This window comes from Cyprinodon variegatus, unplaced genomic scaffold, assembly GCF_000732505.1.
Source record: "Cyprinodon variegatus isolate N-32 unplaced genomic scaffold, C_variegatus-1.0 Scaffold629, whole genome shotgun sequence".
Taxonomy (NCBI): Eukaryota; Metazoa; Chordata; class Actinopteri; order Cyprinodontiformes; family Cyprinodontidae; genus Cyprinodon; species Cyprinodon variegatus.
In genome coordinates this window covers 210636-225489 of record NW_015151082.1, presented here as the reverse complement: position 1 = coordinate 225489, position 14854 = coordinate 210636, and the positions used below count along the sequence as shown (strand labels likewise).

General features: G+C 35.7%; 1 protein-coding gene across 1 annotated transcript in view; it reads left to right on the top strand.

The window, feature by feature from the left end:
* LOC107096508 (doublesex- and mab-3-related transcription factor 1Y-like) overlaps positions 1 to 14854 on the top strand; it is a 33446-nt gene that overhangs the window by 4493 nt on the left and 14099 nt on the right. The window contains 3 exon segments of the mRNA XM_015393185.1: positions 3569 to 3726; positions 8321 to 8398; positions 11336 to 11510. Coding sequence (XP_015248671.1) covers positions 3569 to 3726; positions 8321 to 8398; positions 11336 to 11510 — 411 coding nt within the window.

The window sequence follows — 14854 nt, the reverse complement described above, 5'->3', positions numbered from 1 at the left end:
TTAAAAATAATTACAATTCATTAATTTTTTTGGATTTTTTCATTAATTTCATTAATTTTTTATGGGATTTCGGGGGAACAATCAACATATACCGAACCGAAAACCGTGACCACGAAACCGTGAACCGAACCGAACCGTGGATTTTGTGAACCATTCCACCCCTAATGTATATCATGCTCTATTATCCTTCACTGTCAAATTCTTCCTCATTAGGCTTTTAGCTAAACTTTGCTCAAATGTTAAAAAATTCACAAGCAGCAGATGCTGGAGTTGGAAAATTAGAATTTTTGCTGCTTGACGTGCAACATCAACCAATCAGAGAAGCTGATCTGTAAACTGCAGGAAGACAGACACAGCACTGCTGATGCAGAGTTAAAATCACTTTACTGAAACTGTTTATTAATGTCTAAATTAACTTAAAATGTTAACCTGCTGGCAAAATATGTTTGATTTTATACTGATAAAGATTCTCAGTCATCCGGGTCATAGTCATCCCAAAAAAGTAGAACAGGTAGTAGTACACGTGATCCTACCTGAGGCAGCTGTTGCTAGATTCCCAGTAACAGCGCACAGCCGGTATATGGGGACCGGCGCTCAACCCACAGCTAAATATTTTTAGGCAGGATCGGAGTCTTGATGAACTGACTGCACAGATAATGTTTTGAGGTTGACTTTCTCACATCAAAAAACATATAACAGGGTTCCTGCGGTTCATTAAAAAGTCTTAAAGGGCATTGAATTGTTCAGTATAAAAATAAGGCCTTAATTGGTACTTAAATCAGTCTTTCATAGCATAGGTCTAAAAATTGTCACCAAGTCATAAATAGGATTTTATTTTTGTAATTCATATCAAAAATTTAAATAATTCACAATCATTTTTTGACATCTACTGAACGGCTTAGCTGTAACCATTATTATTTCCATCCTGACTGCAGAACCAATAAAAACAATGTTGCAGACCTTAGGGTGATGCGCCAATAACTTTTTATCTGGACAACGTGGGGAAGTGTAAATTCAATGTGGAATAGCGAAAAAAAGCACCATGGTGAAAAACAAAGCGCCAAAATCAAGTTACAGAGAAGCAGCAGGTATTTCTCAGTTCTGTTGCACCCTTGTCTCTGCAAGGCCTCTACAGCATTTCCGACGTCAAAAAGAGCACCAGTAGCACCAAATCTCCAGATAATGTTTGGTGGTTCGCCTACAATGAAAGCAGAGCTATTATGGACTTTGAGTAGGGATCAAAACAAAGTTTGTGAATTCCATTCATTAGTTATTAAAAATGTATCTGTTATTAGTGGGTTTTTTTTTTTGGTTTGTTCCTATATGGAAAGTTTTTCAAAATTGTAAACATTCCTACTGGGCCAGAAAGTAATGGTTTATGTTAAAATAAGCCTCAGGTTAAATTTGTCGCAACCAGGTTTTCTTGTGTTTATTCTGAAGTTGGTTTTAAAGTTTTATTTCAAGGGATGAAAAAAGTCTTAAAAAGTCTTGAATTTAAATTGTCTTATGTTGTAGAAACCCTGTATCAGAGCTACTTTTTACCCACTTATCACAGCAAATATAGCAAAGCCGCTCTGTGCTAATTACATTCAAGGCCCTCCACAGCTTGGCTCCATCTTACATCTCAGATCTCCTTCACGTTAAAACCCCCACCCGCTCCCTACGATCCTCCCACACCTTCCAGCTCTCCGTTCCCTCGGCCCGTCTTGTCAAAATGGGGAACCGGGCATTTAGTCGCTCTGCTCCCCACCTCTGGAACTCCCTCCCTCCAGATCTCCGTACTCTGGACTCCTTCCCTCTTTTCAAATCCAGACTCAAAACTTTCCTGTTCAGACAGTCTTATCCCATCTAGTTCATATGCATCACTCCAATATTGTTTTCTTCCTTTTCTTCCTTTGGCTTTATTTTACTTCCTGCTGTTTTGTTTTCTGTGGCATCCTTATGCTTGTACTTTTTAGCTTCCTGTTTTTAATGTTTTATCTGCCTGTACAGTGTCCTTGGGTGTTTTGATAAGGCGCTTTCAAATAAAATGTATTATTATTATTATTATTGAACGCAGGAGCAGCAGAAGCATCAGATGCATCTGTATGCACTTTACGGGACGCGCTTCAGGAGCATCAAAGATGCATTTGAGGCTTATCTGACCTTAATATGGACAAGCATAAAAAATAAAGCATCAGACGTTTTTTTGCAGCTCAAATAGCAGTGTGAGCAGAACATTACACTTTGTGATTGTGTTAATTAACGTATGAATTAGATGAGCTTTATTGATCTCACAGCGGAGAAATTCACTAATGAAACATAATATTGTACCTAAAAATTATCTCATGTCTTCCGTATGAAATTTCCACCTCTAGTCAAGCACACATACTTCCATTAATCAGGACAAATGTAGTTTTGTAGCAAAGACAAAAAGTTAGCTGCATTCCACTTCAAAATGCAGGAAATAGCATTTCAGGTAGTCTAAATTTCAACATCTTCCAGGGAAAAATATGCTGCACAAAGCCTGAAGATGTGATTCACCAAGGTGTAAACGTTATGAAATATTCCTAGCTAAAAGCCTGATTAGCCTACTTTAAAAAATAAACTACAATGAAGAAATACAATTCAACACATGTGTAATTTAAAAGCAAACATCACTTAGTTAATTTTCACTTTGATTCACTAACATATTTGTGCAGGAGGACTGTGCACTGTACCTGGAAAACAGTGTAAAAGTTGTAAAACAAATTAAGATCTATAAATATTTAAAAATGTATTTATTAAGGTAAAACAGAAAGCCGTTTTTGATCATTTTAGTGTGGTAACTTGTGATATGGGCTGATCATCACTGTCAAGGCCATTCAATTCCTCCCTTTTCTGTCCTCAAAACAGTGAGAATTTATGCTGGGAAAGGAGTCAAGCACTCAGTGATGAAAAGACATGCTGGGACAAAAGATGTCATATCTTTGGACACAGTGATGCATTTTGTCTCTTGTGTTAAAACCAGAAGAACAGGGTCTTCCTGGGAAGAATGTGGCCTTGCTGATAAGCAAAGTACACCAGATAGCCAGTAATTATCTTGTACTTTTCATCCTAGAATAAGTATCCATTTTTTATCATACAGGTCCATATAGATACATTGGAATATAATTGAGAAGTCATTCATGTGAAAAAGAGAGGGATGTAGTTCAGCTGTGTATTGTAATTTTGATGAATAAACTTTATTATTAATGAAATTCAGTTTCAGATAGCTGGTATGACAGGTGTCCTCCACAGAGGAAGGGAGACTGCTGTTTCTTTGCATATGAATGTAAAACTGAGTGGCATAAAAAACGATGCAACTCAATTTTAAGTTTTCTTGTCTTTTCAGATATAAAACTAAACATGACGGCCACCAGAAGATGGCGCCGTTTAATTTTAAATTGGACAGGATAAGCAGAAGCTCTGCACATAAATGCACAAACATTTATTCAACCTTTGAGGATTTTTTAGATGGATCCTAATAAGTTCACTTAAAGCGCAGCAATATGTTATATAGAAAGAATGGCCTCGAACAATACAGTTTATTTGTTGTTTCTTTTTCCAGGAGGTGTCTCTTCACCACCTTCCAGCTCCTCAGCTGCTGTTCGGCCTCATACCGACGGAGCGCCTGACCTCCTTCTGGAAACTCCTTACTACAACTTCTACCAGCCTTCGCGCTTCCCCACATATTATGGCAATCTTTACAACTATCAACAGTACCAGGTAACCCATAGTAACCACTCCAGCTTGACTCTAAGACCTAACCCGTCATTAAAGGCTTAGTAGGGGGATATTTAGCCCCACACAGTCACAGCTGGGTACCTCAGTATTACATGGTCACTATTGGTCATCTGGAGCCAGAAGAGGATTCTCATGAGTAAAGTAGAGTCCTTTAACCTTCATTGGAACCTCTAACCATGAGTGTATATGAGTATTAGAGATGTGTATCCAGTATTAACAAGAGAAGAACAAATATGAAGACAAAAGAAAAAGAACTTGATCTGAAGACCTTAGGAGGGCTAATTTGGGGGTGTGGAGGGGTATAATGGTCTTATTCTCTGATCTGAAGTTATTTAGAGTGTATCTGACTCCAAAATTAACTTATTCTTTGTATTTATACCTTATAAACTGGGCTTATATGGTGCTATTTTTCATGTTACTGTTGTTTTTTTTTTTCATGTAAGATATTTCTAGTTGGGTGGTTTAAATGCTACATGCTGGTACATGCCTGTGTCGCAGGCACAGCTGTTAATCAGCATAGCTTGCACTGGAACAAATGATCTAGAATTAAGTACAGATTTCTTAAATGAAGTGTATTTACCCTTAATTTGAGAAGGTAAAGGAGATAGTTTGCCAATGGAATGAGGATTTTTACTCTGCACTTGAAATAAGACTTGTTCCATTGGTAAGATGTATCTTTTACCTCCTCAATCTAAGAAAAACTACACTTATTTTAAGAAAAAATGAGTTATCTAGATTTAGATTTTTTCTAGTGTAGCGTTCAGGTTCTCCTTCTGTCCTCTGCTGCCTCTTCAGCAGCAGCTTCAGGCATCGCTAAATCAGGGCGCCTTGAACCAAGCTGCTCAAGCTGATTCAGCTCTGACCCACCGGATTCCGCTAAGCTTCCCTCGACTTCTTGTGAAGAAATGAATCCAAAAACCCTCTTCTTTAAAATAAAGTATTCAAAGGCAAAAATAGTCCCTCTATTCACTTTTCATGCTTCACTATAACTAAGCTATCCCTGCTAAAAAAAACAGATATATTGGTTATTTCTTTACATTTTCAAATTGTTTCTCAGAAAAACTATCTATAAATGAGAACTGGAGATGTGAAGCTAGTTTATTCTGTTCAGGAGATGAACTTTAAAAACAATTTAAATCTTTTCAATCTAGTTAAATTGAATTTACAACTACTTATTTTAAGGGTTATATTTAACTGTGTTTTGTCAGCACCATTCCACAATCCCTAGAAAATGTGTTCACCTTCTTATCCTCCTATTTCCAAAGTCATAGTTATCATCCATCGCCCAACCTCACGAACAGGTGGTTTGGACGTTTTTCTGCGTTTACTGCAGTTTATGTTAATTCCTCACACTTTGTTGCATTTATATATTGATCTGTGTTATGATTGAACCCGTTAATCATCAAGAAAGAGGAATGTGATGGTAAAGAAATGTTTTTTTCTTTTTTTTGTATAAATCACAACCTTTCTGTGGAGTTCAGCGTACGCAGCTTTCAGGGCCCATTTCATCTGTATCCCCAGAGCTGGTTATCCTGTTATGGTTTAAGTCACTTTAAATGGAACCAGAGAAACCAGAAAAATGCGTATCTTTATTTTTCTTTAAATGTTTTGTTTTTTTCCATGCTTTGTAGTATCAATATATAAATGAATACATTTCATATAGTAGAACCTTTATTATACACGCTACATAGCATAAAAAAACAGTGATGAAACAAAACATTATTGCATAGCTTGCCTGAACCATAAACACAAAATTAAGGGGGGTTTCATTTTAGAATAAATTCTTTGACAAAATTAGATATTTAGCACTGCCAGCATAAATGTGCTGCTTTATGCTTGTCACAGCAAAGTAAACCTTAAATCTTTTAGACTGTTAAAAGTATTATTTATTTATTTATTTTTTGGCTGTAGCTTGTTGCTTCATTTTTTTAACAAGCTGGGTCAGTATGGTGAACAACGACCTCTTAAAGTGCTTGTGTGTTGTCTGATGCCTCTTTTTAGACAACAAAAAAACTGCAGAATTTCAAGGGTTAAAAAATTAAATTTTAATAAAGAATAGGCCAATAAATAATAGTATAAATAAGAGCAAACCTAAATCACACAGTTATAGGAAAAGTATTTTAAAAATATTGTTCATACTTGATTTTAAAGCTTAGAAACCTGAATTTTAAATTGGTTTTCCAAGTTTCTGGTTAACATACTTGCTGTGAGGTATTTATTTGAACCTGTCCTCAGAAAGAGCATCTTATAGCGAACACTATGGCTCCCTCCCTCCTTTACCCGTCTGCGCATCCTCTTGATTTATGCTGAAATGTATCTCTATTGTGTCAAAGGAGATGATATTATGCATGAACTAGATTCTAACTATAACTCTTCCCCCAATCCCTGATGATGTGGTTTGCATTTTGTTTTATTTTTATGAAGATCATTTTTTCCACCTCTCCTCAACTCCCTTCAGTTTCCCTCAGTAGCAACATCTAGTTTAGGGGTCAGTGCCTCTGCCACCCTGCAGAGGCTGAATTGCAAAGGTTAATGGTATTGTCTGTCGGCAGAAGAACAAACCGCCATGCCTCAGCGCTTAGGGAAGAAAGTGAGCACATTAATGCTAATCAGTTAGCACACTTTAGCATAATTTAGCCATCCTCCTTTGTGATTTATGATTTTTTTTTGTCAGTTTGAAGGGGTTACGGGCCACGATTCTCTAAATATAGGGGCCACTCTTTTTGTAATTTCAGGGTTTATTATTTTTGCATTATATTAGTACCGTAAACACACAGCAGGCAGGAAAAAGATGGACATTTCCTTTAACACTTCTTTTTTTTTTTTTTTACTTGTCTAAAAAGAGACAATTTATTTCACTATATTTCAGCTTTAGTAAATCATACCTCAGGTGTTATCCCTGACAGAGTATTTAAGAGTTTATCTTTTTATTTGGAGAAAACTGTTTCTTGTGCAGAGCATACAATGCTGTTAGACATTTATATCTTCTCTTAATTTATAAAGTTTCAGTTTTTTGAGGACATAAAAAAAACAAAAAAAAAAACACGTATTATCTACATTTCATCCATTCAGGAGCTGCATCGCTAGATACGTCTGTTTAATTACTTTAATTGTTATGTAATTACAAACGTATTCATACATCTTGAACTTACTGAGATTTTTTCACCGGTGTTTAGTTCATTTAAAAAAAAAATTGAACACAAGAGTTTGCATAATAAATGCAAACACAAAGCTGATGCTTTCATTGTGAGCTAACAGCTTTAAGTCAGCGAGCGAGACACAGAAGGCTGAGTGGACGTGGCGTTCACTGCTGTTTCCTGCACCAACTAGTGGTCTGGTATCTAAAACTGTCTTCTAGCCTAAATATAAGTTCTAAATTAGTTAGTTTAGTTATTAGTTATTGTTTTCAACTTACCTTAAAAACACGTTAATAGGACATTTCTCAGCAAAAAATCAGTCTTAAAAATGTAACATCACAGCTGGATGTCGTTCAAATTCTGACCTCTACAATATGATTCTTCAGTTTGTGTGGGATACTAATCTACAGGCAGCTTGGCTGTAAAAACTCTCTAAAAGGCTAAATAAACTCAAGAATGACTATTTTTTTCCCTATTAATTAATTGTATTTGATCATCTGTGGACCTGAACGGACAAACCCAGTATAGTGCATGAAACTGAATGAGAGGCAATGTCCCTCAATGATCTAATAGGACACCCAGGAGGCTAAGGTGAATTAAGGGCCTGGTTGAATTAGCACATCTTTAAATTGTGGTCGTCTACCTTTGTCTGATTTTAATCTAGGTGTAATCTGCCTGCTGTAGGTTCTCAGAAGTGTTTTAGATTTTGAAGAAACTGCATCATGAAGACCCAGATACACCAGATAGGTCAGGAATAAAGTTAGAAAAAAGTGTTAAGACGGGTAAAGTTAGAAAGAGGTGTCCTAAGCTTTAAATATACCACACAGAACACCAAAATAATCAAAATATGATGCAGAACTACCAAAACATTTCCTTCTACCACTCTGATTCCCATGGGAATATATACTGCACCCTAAATACACCATTTTCGAAACTTGGTGGTGGCACTATTCTGCTATCGGGATGATTATCTTCAAAAGTCATCGGTAACTAGGTCAGATTTGAAGTTGGAAGATGGATGGAGCTTATGTCCAGACCTTAACTGCAGTAAATAAAATGATAATGCTTAATTATTAAAATTATGAATGATATCCAGATATACTCTCCCTGTTGTCAAGCTGAGCCTGAACTATGATGGAAAGAAAAATGTTAACTGTAGAAAAAGATACTATGTCACACTTATCAGCATTTATGTAATAGTAACTGTTAAAGCCATGAATAATTTCCCATCTGCTTCAGTTATGCACTACATGGAGTAGATCTGTAAATTAAAATCTATATAGATAATCCAGTCTTTGTAGTTTTATTTAGGAAGTAAACTTGAGCTCTGAGCTTATCCCTTTCTAACACCCAGCCCCAGAGGAAACCATGTGCTTGTTATCACTGTAAGGCCATCTACCTACTGCACTCCGTGCTCTCGGTGCCTGGTTGTCATGCAGGTGGATGATGTAAAATAAGGGTGGGACAGAGCTTCCAGACAGAAGATGGTGCCAGATAAGAAGACAGGCACTTTCAAGGTGGTAGGAAAGCCTCCCCCCAAAGTCAACAATTAGTTTATAAGAAGGGCTTTATGTGTATGGAAACCTTTATTGGTGGGAACATGCGCTGCACATTGCTTTCTGTCCTCATGCCAGAGAGACAAATGAATTAATTTTATCATGAGAATTTAAATGTGTGCAATAATTCAAATGTTTTAATAACTGATCAACCAAGCTTTCTCTAAGCATTTTATAGGAACATGGAAAACATGCAATAAATGTAGGAAGTGTTTTGCTGATGACTGATCTGCATGCTGCTGTAGGGCTAGATCACTAAATCACAGCCTTTTTAGCTTTGCTTGTGTGTTTTTAAAAATCTAATCGATTTTCATTTAGATATATTTAAAAAATAACATATATGAAGTAAGAAATCCAAATATTCTTTTTTTAAAGAAGTTTTTTTCTGTAGCAATGATGAGTCCTGATTATCTTCAGGTGAAAGTCTTTCATCTATGAAAACAAGAGGCTGGAGGACAATACAGGGATATAATGTGAGACATATCAGCATAGTTCATCTGAAAAGATATCTTTAGTTCTTCACTTAACTATGTTTTAGGTTCTATTTATCTAAAATAATGACATTTAACTTATCGCTCCTTTATCTGCTCTAATTTCCGAAGATGAGCATCATAAACCAGCAGGTGAAGATCCTGTCTGATCTCTAATTCTGCAGCCAATGAACATAGACCTAATTCAACAAGAATAAAACATCCTAATTATGTAATATATTAAATATTTTATACAGGAATGCATTACATATTATTAACCTCCGTATCAGATGGTGTTTATCTTTTTTTGCAAAGCTGTTTTGCTCCAATAACTGGTCGTATATTAGTAGTATTTGTTTGGGATTGTGATAATGGTAGAGATACAGCGTAGGACAGTAGGTTTTTTCATTAAAACAACCTGCTCAATTAATCCTGTTAATCTAAGGATGTTTTGTGTGGGATTGAACATAAATGACTTGTTATTACATCAGCACCAATATAGCATATAGGTCCTGGAGGAAGTTTCATCCATGTGGATCTGCATCAGACACTGGGTTGGATCCAGAAAAATACAAAAGATTTTTGTGGTCAGGTTTTGTTAAGAGTTTTGTTGGGCGTCCTGAGAGCGATAAGCTTGGTGCAGTTTGAAGACTCCATTCCAATCTCTGTTGTATTTTTCACAGCCCAATACGAGAGCAGAGTGTCGTTTAAATAACAGTTTATAAAGCTGTCGGAGAACTGATGAGGTGGACAATACGGGTGACATATTACAGACTGACAGAAATCAAATTCCATAAAAATGAAATTGAAAACCCGGAGTGAGACGGCCTTGCTGCTGAGTAGACAGCTTGTTTTAAAGTTTCTGAGCGACTGGAGAAATCCAGCATATGTTGCACATCATTCCTAGAATTAATCATCACCTGTGTTGTTTTCTTTCTGATGTCCTTACATTTCTGGGATGTGCAGTAATATTATTCCTGGGATAAATGACTTGGTATGCATGTAGATGTCCTGTAGGAATAAAACTGGATTTAATTTTTTTTCTTTCATTTAATAATTGTTGTAATACATGTTATCTGTGTTTGAGCTGTGGCAGTTCCTGAAAGGAATGCAGCTTTCTGCTGCAACTTTTTACATAAAAACGTTTGTTCAACTTTTTTTTGGTGCTATCTGTGTTTTGTAACATTTTAGTTGCGTTTTTCTTCTTCTGACCAACAGAACCTTTTGGTAAGCAACAGCATAATCTTTGTGTGGGGACGGACAGACAGAGAGAACAAAATGTTGTCCTTTATAACAGAAAGGAATTTCTTCCTGATCAAAATTGTTCATGTAGCCACAGACATCTTCAAAATGAAAGTTATCAGATTTTCTTAATATGTTGATATGTTTAAATCTTGTTTTTTTTGTTTTGTTTCTATTTTGTGTTTTTTAATAGATAAATAGTAAGCTTTTTTAAGTTAACTTGTCCCTTATTTTCTTTAGAAGTACCTCATTACAAAACATAAACTATACATTTTCTAAATACCACAGTATATTAAAGTAAAACTGTCATTTAAAACCAATACTAAAATAATAGCTAAACATTTTCAGTTTTGTGTGTTCTAACATGGCTGCACTGCATTTAAAAAGTTTATTTGCTCCTTTTATTTGTTCTTTAGTGTCAAAATGCTTAAAAATCAGACTTCTATTAGCTTGTGTTGCTAACACTGATTGCAGTTACTTTGAATCTGACTATATTAGATGTGATAAAAACAGAAACAGTAGAAAACTGCACTTGTTCTTGTTTCATTTTCTTTATTTTTCTAAATTATTCTTCAATGTTCTTGTGTGTTAGCCAGCTGGAAGTAAAGATTATTAAGCTTGAGGTACCTTTAGCTATTCTGGGCTCATCTTCTCTTCATTAAGGTCACTTTGTATTTTATTCTTTTTATTTATTATGTAAAAAGTTTGTTTCAAACATTCCTGTTCAGGAAAACTCTTGTCTCCGCTGGTCGTACACCAAAGTTTAAGATTCATTATTTTGTACATTTTGAGTATCTTTGCCTCGCTAGCCTTAGCTAGTCCTGATTTACTTTAAAGGGCTATAATAAAATAGTAGTTTTCTATCACCTTTATTTTCCTGAATAAGGAGCCATGATTATTTCCTATAAAGTATGTTTTTTCACCTTCAAATGGAAAATATTTTCCTTTTTTATGCTTTTTGATGAACTAAAAAAAACTGACACTTTTGGTGATGTTATAGTACAACAGTACTATAATAGTATTGCTTTGAAAAGCACTGCACTTGGAAGAAAAACTTAGCAAGTTTCCAAATATAGAGCAAAATAAACAGAGCATATCTAATTATATCTATGTAAAACTCTTAGAACATAAACGAAGCAATAGTTTCCCTAATTCTACATTGAATTACTTTTTTTTTTGTGTAAAGCAGATGCCTCATGGGGACGGCCACCTCCCTGGCCACAGTATGTCCCCTCAGTACCGGATGCATTCCTACTACCCTGGAGCCCCCTACCTGACCCAGGGTCTGGGCTCCACCACCTGTGTGCCTCCCTTTGTCAGCGTGGAGGACAACAACAGCTGCTCTGGGACCATGGCAGCCTGTGAGTAACACTCCGACACACACTCTTATAAGGCCCCATAAACTTTTACCCAGAATTTATCAACAGAACATCCAAGGGAGGATTGCATTCGGTTCACGAGTGCCATCAAATTTATTTTTCACTTATACTAAACCTAAGTGCAAATCCACTACTTTCTATGTAGGCAGGATCTCATCAAAGAATCTCAAAGACTGAGCTTTTAATATGCTAAATGGTGTCTTAAAGCTTGAAAAACAAAAGAAATGTAAAAAAAAAAAAAAAAAAAACGATCTGTGTGGGTGATTTAATTAAATAATTGGGAATTAGAAATTATAGTAAACTATAACCAGTGCAGGCCTGTTTCAGAAATCCCAAACAATGCTGCTTTATTTCTTTTCATCGTGTTTACAGATGAAGTAGATTTGATCTCTTATTTCTGCAGCAGTAGGTTTCTGGCACTTTCCTTTACGAAGCCCGTCAGAGCACGGCTGCCTGCCTGGAGTTTATGCCTTCATTTTTTTATTACCTTAGAATGTGGGTGAATCAGATTAGGTGCTTTGCTTAACATGTCCAGTAAAGGGTGTGTTTAAAAAAAAAAGAAATATCTAAAGAATGCAGATAAGTACGTAATAAGAGTACGATCCGTGATGAGGGGGAACTAAGTGGCAGCAAAAAGGGAATTTGATATTAAAGATTTGTTTGTTTGTGTGTTTAAGAAAAGGAGGTTTGGTGAAATAAATGTATTTAGTAAATGTGTTTAACTAGTGCTTTAAGTGGAAGATTATCATTAACAGGTTACTGAGAAATCTACATACGCTGTTCTCTTTATTCTCTTATCCTCTGGTCACAAACTCTCTAGCCAAACATAACCTGCATGGATAACCTGCATGGATAAACCCCAAATCTTCCTTCTTGAAGCCTCTATCTGTTAAATGTAATATCACATGGTAATGCAATGTGTGCTCCCTGCACTCAGACATTCCGGAGCTGCACATAATAACTCCCCCAACAAACATTATCCTTTTGAAAGTTTGGTGGGGATTTTTTTTTTCTCCAATTGTTGCTTCACATCTGTACCTATTCAAGAAGTGGCATGTTTTAAACATGTAAACATGGATTGTCCAATTCTCTATAAAAATCTATCATAACTTTTTTTTTTGTAATACTACAGACTTTGCATTTCTTTGTTTTTTCATCTTTAGGATGATTTTTCAAAGTAAGGAAACAAGTAGAACAGAAGAATGGTCTTCATCCGACTCTAATTCAACAATATAAGGAACTAAAAATGTGTCCTCTAGGGGATGTGAAATTGATTTAAACTCATTTCAAGAGTTTAAAGACACTATTTTGTTATTTAAACTGTTTATTAGTAAGTAGTTTTACCCCATTTCCCTGCATACCTACAGTATGTTTTCTCCAACAAACTCTGCTTTGCTTTTATGCCAAAAAGTTTTCTGCTCAGTTTTTTTTACTGTTCTTAACTTGAATAGTATGTTTCTGTTTTCATCTATTTAGATAAAAGGCGAGTCTTGAACTTAATTTAAAGAAAAAAAAGCCTTTTTAGAAGATTTTTCGATCTAAAGCTGTCTAGGAAACTTATCTTGTTCCCTGCTGGTTGTCATGCAGGCTAAAGGCTGGACGGGTTCACTGGAAGCTGAAAAAAAATTGGCACCCCGTCTTTTTTTTATATGATAGCTTCAGAGGTCTCCCTCTGAATAGAGAATATTTAGCCTGATTTAAATTCCTCAAAAGTCATCATCATCTTCATCTATACTTTAAAATAGCTACAACTGAAAAAAAGTGCTGTCATAGCTACAAAAAAAAATAATAAAACACAATAAAGAAATAAAATACAGCATAAAAATATAAATTAAGGCAATAATATGAATTTGTTTAAGCGAAATAAAACAAGGTCACAACAGCTAAATCCTGCCAGTGTTAAAACCCAGCGAATAAAATTAAGTCTTGAGTCGTGTTTTAAAATTTGGCTCCCTAATGTCCATTATTACTGGTTCCTCTAGTTCCCAGTTATGTCACTGTAGGTGATTTTGCTTAGTGAATTTCTAAAGTTTTTCACACCCATCTGTTTTATGCTACAAATCAAAATCTAGTTTAGTTGTTTAACTGGTGTTTATAGACAGATTCTTTATTGTTTCTCACATGAAAGGGACAGAGAAAGAGCGTTAGAGGTCTTTTTTCTTGTTCTTTTTATTCTCACTGAAAGGAAGTGATGACAACACCAGCATCCCAAAGCTTGAGACCCCCACATCTTTCCTCGTAGAGATGTTTGTTTATCACCTTCAGCTGTCCCTCTGCTGTGAGGGTCCCACGTCAGCCCCCCATCGTGAATCGCCATGCCCCATTACCAGAATAAAACAACCTCAGCGGGTGGTCCCACTTATAGTTAATGCAGAGCAGAAATTATTTTAATTTCATTTAACAAGAGTCAGTGTTTGCTGTTGAGGAGTCATGGATTACCTTCCTTTTAGAGTTCTACCATGCAGCAGCCATCATCCCTGTAGAGCTGGTGCTGACATGAGCAGCTTCCTCCTAGTTTATGAACATAGGTTGCAGGATTCTTTCCATCTTTTGGGTGGGTCTCGGTTTCATGGTTGTCTGTTTTGGCACCTCTCTATTGATTTTCATTCCTTTTTACAAAATGAAACAGTAAAAACCACAACAGTTAGAAATGAATGAAAAGGTTCACAGGTGTGTCACTCATTGAGATTCTCTATTAGAGCTGCAATTAAGTTAAGAGTGTTATATTTCATTCGGCTCCTCAACTTCTTGTAATTTTGTTTGCTTTCATCTTAATTTATTGAATCTTGATGAAACTGAAGCTTCTTCATCATCACTGTTTGATCCCGAATGTTCATCCATCTGTCATTTATTCATCTCCAGACGTTACAGCTTCTCTGTGCTCAGCTAGAAACTATTTACTTTGGTGCTTTAACAATGCCTTTAGTTTGGATTTTTCCTACACAACTCTAAACAGATTGGTTCCAAACTGTATTTTTGTTCACCTAAATTATTATTTTGCTGTTTATTAAAAAAAAATACATGTCTGAATATTATAAACTTCAATGTTCTGTGTGCAAATAAAATTGGCATCTGTTAAAACTGACTTTTTACTATCAGCAGAACTAACAAATTTTGTAAAATAGCTATAAATTATTATTGTATAAAGTAACCTTTATGTGTTAGCTAGGATTAAATGGGGGATAATCCAGTGGGAAAAATAATCCAACTACAAGCTGGATTATATGAGGGTAATTGAATTGATTGGGTATTTCCTTCCTTCCTTCCTTCCTTCCTTCCTTCCTTCCTTCCTTCCTTCCTTCCTTCCTTCCTTCCTTCCTTCCTTC